The 17042-nt window shown below is 45.4% G+C and overlaps 1 protein-coding gene across 3 annotated transcripts; it reads left to right on the forward strand.

Moving 5' to 3' along the window:
• Positions 1-8719: 8719 nt before the first annotated feature.
• On the forward strand, positions 8720-15305 carry LOC121475954 (folate receptor beta-like). 3 transcript variants are annotated; one of them, XM_041729639.1, is made up of 5 exons: positions 8720-8921; positions 10890-11051; positions 14244-14432; positions 14545-14680; positions 14820-15305. In XM_041729639.1, exons 2-5 carry the CDS (start codon positions 10902-10904, stop codon positions 15110-15112), a joined length of 768 nt encoding a protein of 255 aa, XP_041585573.1. In that variant the 5' UTR covers positions 8720-8921; positions 10890-10901; the 3' UTR covers positions 15113-15305. The 3 variants fall into 3 exon arrangements, with proteins under 3 accessions (XP_041585573.1, XP_041585571.1, XP_041585572.1); XM_041729637.1 differs by lacking the exon at positions 8720-8921 and adding an exon at positions 9214-9350; XM_041729638.1 differs by lacking the exon at positions 8720-8921 and adding an exon at positions 10197-10276.
• Positions 15306-17042: the final 1737 nt, after the last annotated feature.

The raw sequence follows: 17042 nt of genomic DNA on the forward strand, positions 1-17042 counted from the left end.
ACTGTCCGTTCTTAAGAACAAACAGAGGGGATCCCTGGGTGGCGCAGCGGTTTGGCGCCTGCCTTTGGCGCAGGGCGCGATCCTGGAGACCCGGGATCGAATCCCACGTCGGGCTCCCGGTGCATGGAGCCTGTGTCTCTGTCTCTCTCTGTCTCTCTCTCTCTCTCTCTCTCTCTGTGACTATCATAAATAAATAAAAATTAAAAAACAAACAGAATAAAGGGGTGCCTTCACTGGCTCAATTGGTGGAGCATAAGACTCTCAATCTCAGGGTTGTGAGTTTAAGCCCCATATTGGATGGAGAGTTTTCTTAAGAAAATAAAATCTTGGGGCACCTGAGAGTGGCTCAGTTGGTTAAGTGTATGCCTTTGGTTCAGGTCATGATTCCGGCATGAAGAGAGAAGCATGATCCCGTCTTTCCTGGAGAAGCCTGCTTCTACCTCTCCCTGCTCTTGCTCTCTCTGACACTATCCCTGTGTCTCTCTCTCAAATAAATGCATAAGGAAGAAAGAAAGAAAGAAGAAAGTTTATTTTGCTTTTTTTTTTTTTTTAAGGTAGTCGATTAGGTTATCGATTTAAAATCTTCCTTCCAGGCACCTCAGTGGCTTAGCCGGTTAAGTGTCTGCCTTGGGCTCAGGTCATGGTTCCAGGGTCCTAGGACAGAGCTGAGCTGGCATCAGGCTTCCTGGTCAGTAGGGAAGCCTCTGCCTGCCACTCCCCCTGCTTGTGCTCTCTGTGTCAAAAAAAAAAAAAATCTTAAAAATAAAGTCTTTCTTCCTTGAGTACCTGGGTGGCTTAGTCAGTTAAGCATCTGCCTTCTGCTCAAGTCATGAACCCAGAGTCCTGGTATTGAGCCCTGCATTGGGCTTTCTGCTTAGCAGGGAGTCTGCTTCTCTTTCTCCCTCTGCCTGATGCTCCCCTTGCTTGTTTTCTCTCTCAATCTCCATCAAATAAATAAAATCTTAAAAAAAACAAACAAACCTCCCCCCCCCTTTTTAATAATAGTCACAGAGAGAGAGAGAGGCAGAGACATAGGCAGAGGGAGAAGCAGGCTCCATGCACTGGGAGCCTGATGTGGGATTCGATCCCGAGTCTCCAGGATCGTGCCCTGGGCCAAAGGCAGGCGCCAAACCGCTGCGCCACCCAGGGATCCCCCCCCCCTTTTTAAGATTTTTATTTATTCATGAGACACACACACACACACACACACACACACACAGAGGGGCAGAGACACAGGCAGAGGGAGAAGCAGGCTCCATGCAGGGGACCCAACATGGGACTCGATCCCGGGATTCCAGGATCATGCCCTGGGCCGAAGGCAAATGCCAAACCGCTGAGCCATCCAGGTATCCCCTCCCTTTTCAATATAGCCATTGCTAGCTCTAAATTTTCTTCAAAGCAGTACTTTAGTTGCATCCATAAGTTTTGGTATTTTTCATTTTCATTTCATTCATCTTCTTTTCTAATATCTCGTGATTTATTTCATTCGTTATTTAGGAGCGTGTTTATACACATTTGAATTTTTTTTTAAGATTTTATTTATTTATTCATGAGAGACACACACACAGAGAGAGAGAGAGAGAAAGAGAGAGAGAGGCAGAGGGAGAAGTGGGCTCCATGCAGGGAGTCCGACGTTGGACTCGATCCTGGGTCTCCAGGATCATGCCCCAGGCTGAAGGCGGCACCAAACTACTGAGCCACTGGGGCTGCCCACATTTGTAAATTTTCTAAGATTTTCTCTTACTGATTTTTTTTCTCTCTTACCGATTTTTAATTTCGTTCCTCTGTGGTCAGTCAACATACTTTTAATTTCAGTTTTCTTAAATGTATTGGTGCCTTTTTATGGTCCAACACAGGATATCCCATATGCATTTGAGAAGAATGTATACTCTGTCATTTGCTGGTGTGCTCTATAGGTCTCTGCTAGATCTAGCTGGTTTCTAGTGTTGTATGAGTCTTCTACTTCCCTATTGGTCTTCTGCCTACTTACTCTATTCATGATTGGTAGAGGTCATTGAAATTTCCAACTAGTATTTTTTTTTCCAGTAATCTTATGATCCTTTGTAAGATTGAGTAATATGCTCTACTGACTGAGGCAGCCAGACACTCCTTCCAACTGCTGTTTTTGAATTATATATTTCTCTATCCAATTCTGATAGTTTTTACTTTATGTATTTTGGAATTCTGTTATTAGGTGCATTTATGGTTATAATTGTTATGTTCCTGATGGATTGACCATTTATCTTCATAAAATTCTTATCTTTGCCTCTTAATTTTTGTCTTAAATTCTATTTGATATCATTATAGACACTCCAGCTATCCTTTAGATTTTTTAAAAAAGATTTTATTATTTTGAGAGAGAGTGTGTATGCACATGCAGGGGAAGGGCAGAGGGAGAGGGAGAAACAGATTTCCCACTGAGCAAAAACCCTGATGCAGCTAGATCCTAGGACCCTGGGATTATGACCTGAGCCAAGGCAGACACTTACTCGACTGAGCCACCAGGCACCTGGAAGATTTTATTTATTTATTTATTTATTTATTTATTTATTTATTTATTTATTCATTCAAAGATTTTATTTATTTATTCATGAGGGACACACAGAGAGAGAGGCAGAGGCATAGGCAGAGGGTGAAGTAGGCTCCTCACGGGGAGCCTGATGTGGAACTCAATTCTGGATCCCAGAATCATGCCCTGAGGCAAAGGCAGATGCTCATCCGCTGAGCCACCCAGGCATCCCCAGAAGAAAGATTTTAAATCAATAACCTAACCTACTACCTTAAAAACAAAAAAGGAGGGACGCTTGGGTGGCTCAGTGGTTTAGTGCCTGCCTTTGGCCCAGAGTGTGATCCTGGAGTCCCAGAATTGAGTCCCACATCAGGCTCCCTGCATAGAGTCTGCTTCTCCCTCTGCCTATATCTCTGCCTCTCTCTCTCTCTCTGTCTCTAACAAATAAAATCTTTAGGAAAAAAAAAAAAAAAAAACAAGCCTAAAATGAGCAAAAGGAAAGAAATAATATAAAGGAAAGCAAAAACAAATGGAATAGGGGATAGAAAAACAATGGAGAGGGACGCCTGGGTGGCTTAGTCAGTTAAGCGTCTGCCTTCAACTCAGGTCATGATCCTAGGGTCCTGGAATCGAGCCCCACATTGGGTTCCCTGTTCCACAGAGTCTGCTTCTCCCTCTCCCTCTGCCTGCCACTCCCCTTGCTTGTGCTTGCTCTCTCTCTCTGTCAAATAAATAATAATGAAATCTTTAAAAAGAAAAGAAAAGCAATAGAGAAAATCCATGAAACCAAATATCGGTTCTTTGGGGATTGATTGATTAATTTATAAGTGGACTCTGTGCTCATGAACTCATGACCCCCAAATCAAGAGTCGTATGCTCTACTGACTGAGCCAGCCAGACATCCCCAAAATTGGTTCTTTGAGAAGATCGATAAAACTGATAAACAATTATCTAAACTGACCAAGAGGGGCAGCCCCGGTGGCCCAGTGGTTTAGCGCCGCCTTCAGCCCCGGGGTGTGATCCTGGAGACCCGGGATCGAGTCCCACGTCGGGCTCACTGTATGGAGCCTGCTTCTCCCTCTGCCTGTGTCTCTGCCTCTCTCTCTCTGTGTCTGTCATGAATAAATAAATAAAATTAAAAAAAAAATAAACTGACCAAGAAAAAAAGAGATAAGAATCAAATTACTAATATTAGGAATAAAAGAGGAGACAACACTACTACCCTTACATAAATAAAAAGCATTGTAAGAGAATACTATGAACACTTGTATGCCAATAAATTAGATGCCATAAATGAAATGGTCAAATTTCTAGAAAGACACAAACTACCAAAGATAACATAAGAAGAAGTAAAAAAAATATAAATATGCCCAAAACAAGCAAAGAGATTTAATTCATAACTTAAAACTTCCCATAAATAAAAGTTCAGGCTACTACTACTTTAGTGGTGCATTCTACCAAATGTTTAAAGAATCATTAATGCCAATCTGTCACAAAAAAAAGAAGAGGAAGAAACACTTTCCAACGCATGTTTTAAAAATATTTTATTTATTTGGCAGAGAGAGAGAAGAAGAAGAAGAAGAAGAAGAAGAAGAAGAAGAGAGAAGAAGAAAGAAGAAGAAAGAAGAAGAAAGAAGAAGAAGAAAAGAAGAAGAAGAAGAAGAAGAAGAAGAAGAAGAAGAAGAAGAAGAAGAAGAAGAAGAAGAAAAAGAAGAAGAAGGGGGAGTGGCAGGCAGAGGGAGAGGGAGAAGCAGGCAGGGCTAGATCTGAGGACTTTGAGAACATGACCTTAGCCAAAGGCAGCTGCTTAACCAACTAAGACTTCCAGTGCCTCTTTCCAACTCATTCTATGAGACCAATACTCCTTTGATAAAAAAATCAGAGAAAGACATCACAAGAAAACTACAGAGCAATATCCCTTGTGGATAAAAATGTAAATCTTCTCAACAAAATACTAGCAAACCAAATCCAGCCCATTATAATTTTTTAAAAATATTTTATTTATTTATTCATGATAGTCACAGAGAGAGGCAGAGACACAGGCAGAGGGAGAAGCAGGCTCCATGCAGGGAGCCCGACGTGGGATTCGATCCTGGGTCTCCAGGATCACGCCCTGGGCCAAAGGCAGGTGCTAAACCACTGCACCACCCAGGGATTCCCAAATCCAGCCCATTATAAAACGGATTATACATCATGACCAAGTAGGATTAATCCCAGAATGCAAGTTGGTTTAATATCCAAATATCAATTGATTTAAAATATCCTATTACTAGAATAGAGGACAAAACCCACATGATGGCCTCAGTTGAAACATCATTTGACAAAATCCAAAAATCCTTTCATGATTCAAAACAAAACCCAACACAGAACTAAGAATAGAAGGGAATTCCCACAACCTGATAAAGGACATCTATGAAAAACTCACAGAAAACATAATAGTAAATGCCAAAAGGCTTTCCCACTAATATCAGTAACAAACAAGTATATCCATGCTCATCATGTCTATTCAACATTGTATAAAAGTTGTAGCTAGGGGGCGCCTGGCTGACTCAGTCTGTGGAGCTTGCAACCCCTGATCTTGGGGGTGATGAGTTTGAACTCAACTTTGGACGTAGAGATTACTTTTTAAAAAGTTGTAGTTAAGACTAAAAAGTTTTAGTCAATAAAAAAGAATAAAGGCATCCGGATTGGAAAGCAAGAAGTAAAACTATTGTTTCTTCTCTTCCTCCCTCCTTCTCTCTCTTTCTCCCTTCCTTCCTTCATTTCTTCATTCCTTCCTTCCCTTCTTCCCCTGCTGCAAAAAGTTTTTTGTTTGTTTGTTTGTTTCCATTTGGTCCACAGTTGGTTAAAAAGCTGCATAGTGGCTGTAGGGAGAAGCTCCAGCAAAAGCCCTGGCATGAGAGGGATCCCAGAGGGGCCCCTCAAAGGCTGTTCATTTAGTTAGTGGTTCTCCAGGAAGCAGTAAAACTTTATAGTCACAGATGATATGATACTGTATGTAGAAAATCCTAAGGAATCCACAAAACATTGTTATTACTAATAAGTGAGTTTAGCAAGTTTGTAGGATACTAGATCAATATACAAAAATCAGTTGTATTTCTATACACTAGCAATGAACAAAATAAAAATGAATTTAAGAATATAATTCCATTCACAGTAGCATAAGAAATAATAAGATACACAGAAGTGAATTTAACAAAGTAAAAGACTTGTATACTGAAAACTGTAAAACATGTTTTAAAGAACTTTAAGACCTAACTAAATGGAAAGACATCCCATGTTCATCAATCAGGAGACTTAATACTCTTAAGAGGGTATTACTCCCAAACTGATCTACAGATTCAATTCAATCCTTATCTAAAATTCCAGCTGGCTTTTTTGACAATCTGATCCTAAAATCCATATGGACACACAAGAAGACCATATGGTCTTGAAAAAGAACAAAATTGGGCAGCCTGGGTGGCTCAGCGGGTTTAGCTCTGCCTTCAGCTCAAGGCCTGATCCTGGGGTCCCGGGATGAGTCCCACATCTGGCTCCCTGCATGAAACCTGCTTCTCCCTCTGCCTGTGTCTCAGCTCTCTCTCTATGTCTCTCATGAATAAATAAATAAAATCTTAAAAAAAAAAAAAAGAACAAAATTAGAGGACTCTCACATTTTGGTTTCAAAACCTATTACAAAGCTACAACAATCAATACAGTGTGACAGTAGCATAAAGGAAGATATGTAGGTCAATGAATTAGAACTGAGAATCCAAAGTTTTGACAAATTGAATTGTGCCAAGATAGTTCACTGGGGGAAAAGAATAGTCTTTTCAATATTTTTTTTGTCTTTTTTTTTTTGCAAAAAAAATAAAGTTGGGCCCTCATTTTATGCCTTACATAAAAATTAACTAAAAATGGATTAAAGACCCAAATGTAAAAGCTAAAACTATAGAACTCCTTTAAAAAACAGGGGAAGAGTTTCATGGCATTGTATGAGGCAATGATTTCCTGGATATGACGGCCAAAGCAAGGCAACAAAAGAAAAAAATAGATAAACTGGGCAGCATCAAAATGGAAACTGTGCACCCAAGGACAGTTAACAGAGTGAAAAGGAAGCCTAGAGAATGGGAGAAATAATTTGCAACTCATACATCCGACAAGAGGTTAGTCCAGAATACAGAGAGAACTAGAGAGCTCCCACAATAATAATAAGATATATAATACAATTTAAAAATGGCAAACAACTTGAATAGACATTTCTCCATAGGTCTACAAATAATCAACAAGACTATGAGAAGATACTCAACTCACCCATCATCAGGGAAATGCAAATCAAAACCACAATGAGATATCACCTGACACCCACTAGGATGGCTTTTATTAAAAAACAAAAAGCCAACAGGAAATAACAAGTGTTGGTGAGGATGTGAAGAAATTGGAACTCTTGTACACTGTTGGTGGGAATGTAAACTTGTGTAATTATTACGACAAATATGATGGCAATTCCTCAAAAATAGAATTACCATATGATCCAGCTATTCCACATCTGAATGTATACTCAAAAGAATTGAAAGCAGGGTCCTCGAAAGAGAATTGTACACCTGTGTTTATAATAGCATTCTTCACAATAGCCAAGAAGTGGAAGCAACCCAGGATCTATCAGTGGATGAATGGATAAACAAAATGTAGCACATGCATATAATGAAATATTACTCAGTTATTAAAAAGAAATGAAGTTCTGGCACATGGATGAACCTTGAGGACATTATGCTAAGTGAAATAAGCGAGTGACAAAAGACAAATACCGTGTGATTCCCACTTATATGAAATATCTAGAGTGGTCCATTTATACAGACAGAAAGTTGAATGATGGTTGCCAGGGACCGGGGAGAGGAGGAAATGGTATCTTGTTGCTTAATGAGAATAGGGTATCAGTTTCACAAGATGCAAAGGCTCTGGAGATTGATTGCACAACATAAATACACTTAACATTACTGAACTGTACACTTAAAAATAATTAAGATGGTAAGTTTTTTTTATAAATTTATTTTTTATTGGTGTTCAATTTGCCAACATATAGAATAACACCCAGTGCTCATCCCGTCAAGTGCCCACCTCAGTGCCCATCACCTAGTCACCCTCAACCCCCAGCCACCTTCCCTTCCACCACCCCTAGTTCGTTTCCCAGAGTTAGGAGTCTTTCATGTTCTGTCTCCCTTTCTGATATTTCCCACTCATTTTTTTCTTCTTTCCCCTTTATTCCCTTTCACTATTTTTTATATTTCCCAAATGAATGAGACCATATAATGTTTGTCCTTCTCTGATTGACTTACTTCACTCAGCATAATACCCTCCAGTTCCATCCACGTCGAAGCAAATGGTGGGTATTTGTCATTTCTAATGGCTGAGTAATATTCCATTGTATACATAGACCACATCTTCTTTATCCATTCAAGATGGTAAGTTTTATATAATGTATGCTTCTCCACAATTTTTTAAAAGCCTATCAAAAAATGCTTATTTATGTTTCCAGAAATGTTAAGGTGATGAGATATTACATAATTTATCAGATTTGGGACAATTTTTCTCTGTGAACCTTGACTTCTGTACTTCAACCTCTAACTGTGTCTACCTGGTTACTCAAAAATTAGCCTGACAGCTATCATTTGAGCCTACTGCCAGGCTTTTCCTTTTTTTTTTTTTTTTTTAAAGATTTTATTTATTTATTCATGAGAATACACAGAGAGGAGAGAGAGAGGCAGAGACACAGGCAGAGGGAGAAGCAGGCTTCACGCGGGAGCCTGACATGGGACTCAATCCAGGGTCTCCAGGATCACACCCCGGGCTGCAGGCGGTGCTAAACCGCTGAGCCACCGGGGCTGCCCTGCCAGGCTTTTCCATATATACTTCTCAACAACCTTCTGGTGAGCAAATTAAAGCTCAGAAAAGCTCAGTGACATTTTCTAAGATGGTATGAGGGACGGTGCTGTCATTGGGACCCATGGCCTGACCCTAAAGCCTGGGTTCTCCTCCTACTGCACCTCATGCCCCTCAAGCTAGCTTCATCCTAACAACTACTTGGGATGCCTCAAAAATTCAGATTCCCCCTTAGAGATGAACTTCTCTAGGAGTTGATGAATGTTGAAGCTATGATCCCGTAATGAAGAAATTAATAAAGAGATGAATGAAGCCAGGAGTGAGTACAGGGACCGGCTAAGGGAGCCTTGAATGGGTGGGGTCTGGAAAAGAAGGAAGACCAGAGCGGAAAGCAGAAATCATACTCTGTGGTAATCAGAGCCCTTACAGTCAGTCTAGCCTGGCTGAGTTCAGAGACCACTGGGGAAAGTCCAAGGCCTGTAGCCATTGCCAGGCTGAAAAGAGGCCAGTCCAGACACAGCTGTGTGTGCTCCCAGCCGCAAAGGAGGCTCAGGCAAGATGCCCTAAGGAGGGAAGGGTGACAGGGACACTGGGTAGGGGAGGAGCAGATCTTTCTCTAGAAAGATCGCCCTGGATGGGGGTGAAGGGGCGGGGGAGCGGCGGTGGGGGGCACCTGAATGATTCAGTCCATTAAGCATCTGCCTTTGGCTCAGGTCCTGATCCCAGGGTTGTGAGAAGGAGCCCCGCATCCGCTTCCGGCTCCCTGCTCAGCGGGGAGTCTGCTTCTCCCTCCTGCGTTTTTCTCCTTCTGCTCCACCCACCCCCGCCTGCCGCTTTCTCTTCTCTCTCTCCCGAATAAATAAACAAAATTTTAAAAACGAAAGAAAGAAAGAAAGAAAGAAAGAAAGAAAGAAAGAAAGAAAGAAAGAAAGAAAGAAAGAAAGAAAGAAAGAAAAAGATCACTCCAGCTCCTGTGGGGAAGGTGACTTTAAGGGGAAGAACCGGGAGGAGGGAAGACCTGATCCCAAACAGAGAACCAAGGGAAATGAATTCCATTAAGGTTTTGGAAGGACCCTTGGCCAGGGCTTTGTGGGGATGTGGGGTTGGTGAGAGAGAGGAAGCAATCTGTGTTATCTACTCAAATACTTCAGCAACAGTCCAAAAAAACAGATCTTTAACAGATGGAAGTGGGGGCGGGGGATGAGCAAGGGTCAGTCAGGAAGAGAGAAGTGGGCTGTCACTTTTGTTGGGTGACTCCCAGGACTCTAAGCACTTGTCTAGTTGGCTGTTCTGCATGGGGTGCTTTTATTTTATATAATTAATTCATTGACTGATTTTTTGGTGGGGGGAGAGGGAGAGAGAGAGACAGGGTTGGGGGAGGGGGACAGGGAGGAGCAGAGGGAGGGGGAGAGGAAGACTCTTTTTTTTTAAATTTTTTTGAGAGGGAGACTCTTAAGTAGACTTCATGCCCAGTGCAGAAGCCTACACGGGGCTTGATCTCACAACCCAGAGATCATGACCTGAGCTGAAATCTAGAGTCAGGCACTTAACCAAATGAGCCACCCAGGCGCCCCCATGGGTACTTTCATATTGTCTCTAGTGTCCAGGGATCACTGCTCTTGTTTTCTGAAGGGTAGGATAGGGATCTGGTGCATTAGTCTAGAAAGAGCCAAGGAGACCAGTATTATGACAGGGTGGAGGAAGGAAATGGCTTTTAGAGAACAGGGAAGGAAAAAGTCTGAGGAAGCAAAAGTTAGAAGCCACCACTCTTTCTATTTCTGCATTATTTAACCAAATGCCACCTGTGTGTTACATCCCTTGACCCCAGGGCTCATTGGGAGAACTCAGCAGAGCTGGGTCACTGCCTTCCCCCAGCTTGCTGGTTTCCAAACTGGTACAGGAACCCAGGTGAGCCAGGGTGTAATGGAGAGCACTTGCTGGACATGGCGTGAGGGCACTGTGTATCCCTGGCCCTTTTCAGGGGAGCAGGGCATGGACCTGAACTATTTAATTACCGTTCTTTTTTTTTTTTTTTTTTAAAGATTTTTTAATTTATTTACTCATGAGAGACAGAGAGAGAGAGAGAGAGGCAGAGACACAGGCAGAGGGAGAAGCAGGCTCCATGCTGGGAGCCTGATGTGGGACTCAATCCTAGGTCTCCAGGATCATGCCCTGGGCCCAAGGCAGGTGCTAAACTGATGAGCCACCCAGGGATCCCCTTTAATTACCTTTCTTAAGTAAATTTGAGAGAAGATGAGGGCACAAAGACATGTCCTCCAATTTAGGAAAACTCTCCCAGGGTTGATCCACTCATCCCAGGTGGATGAATGAGCCTGGCAAGCCTGGGATGAGAAAGCCCCCTTTTGCCAAGCTTCTCTTCTTCAGGTTCGGGGAGCCTCGGCAGCCCAGCACTGAAGGAACAGGGTCTGACCCCATCCTTCACTGGATACAGGGGGCCGAGGGGAGCCCTGCATGAGGCTCTCTTGGCTCAGGCCCTGACCTCCCTAACCTCCACCTGCAGGGACAGAAAGACATGGCCTGGAGACTGATAGCGCTTGTGCTGCTGTTGGCCTGGACAGCCCCTACGTGCAGGGCCCGGGTCAAGACAGACCTGCTCAACGTCTGCATGGACGCCAAGCACCACAAGGCAAAGCCAGGCCCAGAGGATAAACTGCATGCCCAGGTGAGGCAGAAGGGTGGTTCAAGTTGAGGAGGGGGGCGGTTCTAACGTGGGAACAAGTCAGGGTGGTAGGGGAAGGACCGACTGCTCAGAAACCCCCACATCCCAGGTTATTGCTACGGGAGCAGATGAAGGTAAGGTGGCGGGTATGGGTGGAGGTGGTTTTAGAGGTGGCCTCCTCAGAGAATTTCATGGCTGCGATGATATGATCTAATCACTGTTGAGCACTTATCAGGTGTTGTGTTTACTGCACATGATTTCATATTCCCTTTGTCGGTCCTTTGAGGTAGGAGACAATATTCTCCCCTACATAACACAAATGAGAAAACTGAGGCCCAGAGAAGCCAAGGACACACAGAGGGCTGAGACGTAAGCAGCCTCTGTGGTTGCATAGGGTGAGGACTCGGGTGGGCACTCTCAGTGGTTTGGAGGGTAAGAGATTGTTGGGGAGGACGGTTCTTCCTACCTTCACTATGAGCCAGTCCATGGAGTGTCAAGGGTAGAAGAGGTCTCTTAGGGCTGTGATACAGGGTAACAGGTGTGGTACATTCACACATTCTGTAAAAGTGGATGCCAGTCGGTTGCAACTCTATTGAGATTCCACGTCTTCTTTTTTTTTTTTTTTTAATTATTTTTATTTTTATTTATTTTTGATAGTCACAGAGAGACAGAGAGAGAGGCAGAGACATAGGCAGAGGGAGAAACAGGCTCCATGCACCGGGAGCCCGATGTGGGATTCAATCCCGGGTCTCCAGGGTCGCGCCCTGGGCCAAAGGCAAGCGCCAAACCACTGCGCCACCCAGGGATCCCTCCATGTCTTCTTTTTATGATAAATACTCTTTAGACTCTGTTTTCTATCCTGGAATAAAATTCAAAGCCAATAGAACTTATTTGCATATTTAACTTAAAAAATAACACGAGGGGCAGCTAGGTGGCTCAGTTGGTTAAGCATCTGTCTTCAACTCAAGTCATGATCTCGGGGTCCTGGGATTGAGTCACTCATGGGCTCCCTGCTTGGTGGGGAGTCTGCTTCTCCCTCTCCCTCTGTCTTCTGCCCCCTGCTCATGCTCTCTTTCTCTCAAATAAATAAAATCCTTAAAAAATATATATCAACATAATTCTCTATCTGTAATACAAAGGAGAAGCACAAAGGAAGTAACTTATAATAAAATAAAATATATTTCAATATTTTAATTCTCTGGCATGACTACGTTAGAAATCACTATCAAATAGCATTTTTGTTTTTGTTCACCAAATCGCTATGAATGGGACGGTTACAGCTGTACAGCTGTAGATCAATAACAGGTGTATTCTACTGGCAACTTAAATGCTGTAAAATATGCTAAGCTATGTTGCCACTGATGACATAATTTTCTATAACAGTGAATAATTCCGGTAAAACAAAGCACATAGCAAGGCCTTTCTTTTTCAGAGTATTTGCAGTCCTGAAAAAGCTCATCTATATTAAACACTTGCTAAAATATGGTGTGTCTATATGTAAGATGGAGTTCAGTTGAGATTTAGGGAAATCATAACTAGGTCTTTCGTTTACTTCTTTCAGCAAATATTTTTATGGGTCTGCCATAGCACTGGCCTCACCGCTGGGGAAACAGTCCCTATTACTTGCTGAGAAGTTACTCAGCATACATTACCACGTAGGTCATTCCCTTATTTCTTTTTATTTTTTTATTTTTATTTTTTTTATTTTTTATTAATTTTTATTGGTGTTCAATTTACCAACAAACAGAAAAACACCCAGTGCTCATCCCGTCAAGTGTCCACCTCAGTGCCCGTCACCCATTCCCCTCCAACACCCGCCCTCCTCCCCTTCCACCACCCCTAGTTCGTTTCCCCAAGTTAGGAGTCTTTATGTTCTGTCTCCCTTCCTGATATTTCCCAACATTTCTTCTCCCTTCCTTTATATTCCCTTTCACTATTATTTATATTCCCCAAATGAATGAGAACATACACTGCTTGTCGTTCTCCGATTGACTTATTTCACTCAGCATAATACCCTCCAGTTCCATCCACGTTGAAGCAAATGGTGGGTATTTGTCGTTTCTAATTGCTGAGTAATATTCCATTGTATACATAGACCACATCTTCTTTATCCATTCATCTTTCGGTGGACACTGAGGCTCCTTCCACAGTTTGGCTATTGTGGCCATTGCTGATAGAAACATCATTCCCTTATTTCTTTGCTCAAAATGTCACCTCCTGGTGAAGCTTTTCACAACCACCTTAGTTAAAATTTCAAAGATTATCTCATACTCCACATTCCTATTCCCTGCTATAATTCTGTCCATATAATTGATCAGATCCTGACACTAGACTTTTTTTTTCTCTTAGTTTCTTACTGTGTGTCCTCACTGATCAGGATGGGATGTAAGTTCCATGAACACATATTGCTGTCTGGTTTGTCCTCTATCATATTCTCGGCATCTAGAACGTGACTGGAATAGAAATGGGTGCTCAGTGATTATTATTATTTTTAAAAGGTTTTATTTATTTATTTGAGAGAGAGACAGAGATAGCGACAGAGATAGTGGCGGGGAGAGCAGAGAGGAGAGGGAAAGGAGGCTCCTCGCTGAGCAGGGAGCCCAATGTGGGGCTCCAGCCAGGACCCTAAGACCATGACCTGAGCTGAAGGCAGACACTTAACTGACTGAGCCACCCAGGTGCCCCTCAGTAATTATTTTTCAATGAATAAATAAATCAAAGAATTTTCTATATAAAATGTGAAGGGGGGATCCCTGAATGGCTCAGCGGTTTGGGGCCTGCCTTCAGCCCAGGGCCTGATCCTGGAGTCCTGGGATCGAGTCCCGCATCGGGCTCCCTGTATGGAGCCTGCTTCTCCCTCTGCCTGTGTCTCTGCCTCTTTCTCTCTGTGTCTCTCATGAATAAGTAAATAAAATCTTAAAAAAAAAAAAAAAGTGTGAAGGGGTGCATAAATGACAGCTATTGTCCCCTGAGGAGAGGGTTTCTCTCCAGCTCCTTCAAGCCCTGATCAGCCCTGTTGTGACTGAGTCTCCCCTCAGATGGGTGTTCCTGGACATCAAGAACAGAGGGGTCCTCACAGTAAACTTTCCTGGGATAACCCACTTGAGGCAGGAGAACAAGAACCAAACAGAAAAGGCTGGAGGTGGCAGAAGGTTGTGGGGAGCGGGGCAGTTAGTCCGGGTCTCCCCCACGCAGTGCACTCCCTGGAGGAAGAAGGCCTGCTGCACCGTCAGCACCAGCCAGGAGCTGCACAAGGACACCTCCCGCCTGTATAACTTCACCTGGGACCACTGCGGCAAGATGGAGCCCGCCTGCAAGCGCCACTTCATCCAGGACAACTGTCTCTATGAGTGCTCACCCAACCTGGGGCCCTGGATCCAGGAGGTACGGGACTGTCCCTCACCCCCACCCAGCAGGCTGCCATCCAGCTTGGGCAAGGCCATGGCTGCCCCCACCCCTGGCTGAAGGGAGCCCTCCCTCTTGGCCTCCCACGCAGGTGAACCAGAGCTGGCGCAAGGAGCGCATCCTGCACGTGCCCCTGTGCAGAGAGGACTGTGAGCAATGGTGGCAGGACTGCCGCACCTCCTACACCTGCAAGAACAACTGGCACAGGGGCTGGAACTGGACCTCAGGTGAGGGCTTAGGGGTGGGGAGACGGAGGGGGGCTTTGAGGATCTGGGATTGGGTGAGGATGTCTGGGGGTGGCCAGAAAAGAGCTTTGGGCCTGGGGTGGGGGGTGGGGTGAATGTGCCTGCCCTCTCTCCCCTGCAGGAGTGAACAAGTGTCCAGCTAGGGCCACCTGCCATACATTTGAGGCCTACTTTCCCACGCCTGCAGCCCTGTGTGAGGGCATCTGGGATCACTCCTACAAGGCCACCAACTACAGCCGGGGGAGTGGCCGCTGCATCCAGATGTGGTTTGAGCCGGCCCAGGGTAACCCCAATGAGGAGGTGGCGAGGTTCTACGCAGGGGCCAGGAACGCTGGGGTTATGCCCCAAGGGATTGAGCGTCTCCTGCTCAGCCTGGCCCCCATGCTGTACCTGTGGCTCCTTGGCCGAGTCTAGCCCGACCCAGATGTCCACTCTGCATGTCCCGGGTTCTGATGACCAAGCTGGGTTCAGCTCAGCTCTCACAAATGTGGGTACCCTAAGTGAGGCTCCATCTATTATCCATCCTTCCCTTTTGTCATCCAGTTTCTGCTCCATGGTGGGCCTTGGGGTTTCTCTGGCAATCAGTTCAAATAAAGAGACAGACACATCTGTGTCAGATGAATCATTCTGGTTCCAGTAGGTAGAGGACAGAATCCACAGTTGTTGGATTCTTTCAGATCAGAGAAATAAGACCTGGGTTTGAATCTCAGCTCTGCTACTGCCTATGCCAAAGTGAAGCAGTTGCCTGTCTATTCTAAAGCTTAGTTTCCTCCCCAATAAAATGAGGATAATGATCCTTCCTTCCCTCTGGGTTGTGAAATACAAAGGAGCTGTTGCCTAGAAAGCATGTAAGTCCAGTGCCTGCACTTTAATAATCCTCAGGGATCCTGTTGCTCCTGTAGCCACAAATGAGAGCCAGGTCCAGAACTTTGTTACTTATGTTGCTCCCAAATATCCCCCTATCTGCCAGGCGCTGTCTGCCTGGCTCTGTGCTCCGCTGTGCAATGGGAAAGCTGGGGATGGGCGTCCAGAGAAGACTCTGAATTCCCAGTGGGGGTGAAAAAAATTTGCCCGTTATGTGGACTGAAGGGACAGAGTTGAGGCTTGGACCCTCAGAGGAGGAAGAGAGAGCACTGGGGAGGGCAGTCTGGGACTGGAAGAGGAAATGCTTAAGAGACTTGAATTGGTTTACCTCAGACTCAGCAGGAGTCTGAGGGGCTTGGGTGGGAAAAGGTTGGAAACTCTTAGGAGCTTCCTGGGGCAGGAGCCTGGCCTCTCCTCTGGCATCTTTGTCCCCTCCAGGGATTGCTAGATATGCCTATCTGGTCTTTGCACCGGCCCCAGGAACTCGGTCTGAGTTGAAGTCTGGGTCTCCCTCTTACCCTTCCCCCTGGGGAAGCCTTTGTCTCTACATCTCCCTCAGTTATCCCCAGAGGCACAGGTACCTGTCTGAGAACACCAGGCAGGCGGGTGATGAGGCTAGGACTAGAACTCAGGTGTGAAGACTCCTCGTCCAGGTCTCCCCGCTCCACCGCACCAGGGTGCCCCCTTCATAGCTCTCACCTTCCCTCCCACCTAAAGCTGAGTGACGAGGAAGTTGGGCGGTTTGTGGAGGATGGCTTAAGGGGTTCCTGGAGGGGTCTAGAGACCCTGGGCTGTATGGGGGTGTCTGTTAGCCACTGTATCTAGTCTGGAAGGCCCCTACAGAGCCCATCCCGGGTCATTCCGGCTATGTTCCAGGTAAGTTAAGCCAATGCATATTTGAAACGGAGGAAGGAGCTCGTCGGGACCGACCCAGACACAGGTTCAATCGAGCGAAGTGAAAGTTCGCTCCCAGGTTAAAGGGGATCGGCCGACAGAGGCCCAGGAGTAGGCGCGGCGGGCGCCGGGCTGGAAGCCTGCGCCTTTAAGGAGCCACGGGGCGGAGGGGCGGGGCAGGAAGCGGGCTCCCGGGAGACGCCGCCACGGGCTAGGTCTTTTTTGGGGGGAAGGGGCGGGCCAGACCCTCCTCGGGCCCCGCCCCCTTTCCGGCGCCGGGTCCCCCTCCCGCCAAGGGCGCCCGGGGCGTCGGAGCGTGCCCGCTCTGGGGAGCTCCCGGCTCGGCGTCCCGCCCACCGAGGCTCAAGTTTGTCGTCTCGGAGGGAGTAACTGGGGCGGGGGCGGGTGCTAATAATACCCGTCGTTCGGGCGCCGCGCTTTACAGTTTACACAGCTGTCACCTTCGTTACTCCTTAATTAATAATAAAAATAGCCGCTGTTTGGAGGCTCACGGGATGCCGGGCCCTGTGCCGGGAGCTTTACAGGCACGGTCCCACCGGCTCGGCCCTCGCAGCGGCCCCCCCCT

Source organism: Vulpes lagopus, chromosome 15 (genome assembly GCF_018345385.1).
Source record: "Vulpes lagopus strain Blue_001 chromosome 15, ASM1834538v1, whole genome shotgun sequence".
NCBI lineage: Eukaryota > Metazoa > Chordata > Mammalia > Carnivora > Canidae > Vulpes > Vulpes lagopus.

Bases quoted from the DNA above. Each gene is read 5' to 3' on its own strand.
- LOC121475954 (XM_041729639.1), top strand. From the start codon at position 10,902: ATGGCCTGGAGACTGATAGCGCTTGTGCTGCTGTTGGCCTGGACAGCC. The intron at 11,052-14,243 runs GTGAGGCAGAAG...TCCCCCACGCAG, and splicing joins AGGATAAACTGCATGCCCAG to TGCACTCCCTGGAGGAAGAA. The intron at 14,681-14,819 runs GTGAGGGCTTAG...TCTCCCCTGCAG, and splicing joins GGGCTGGAACTGGACCTCAG to GAGTGAACAAGTGTCCAGCT.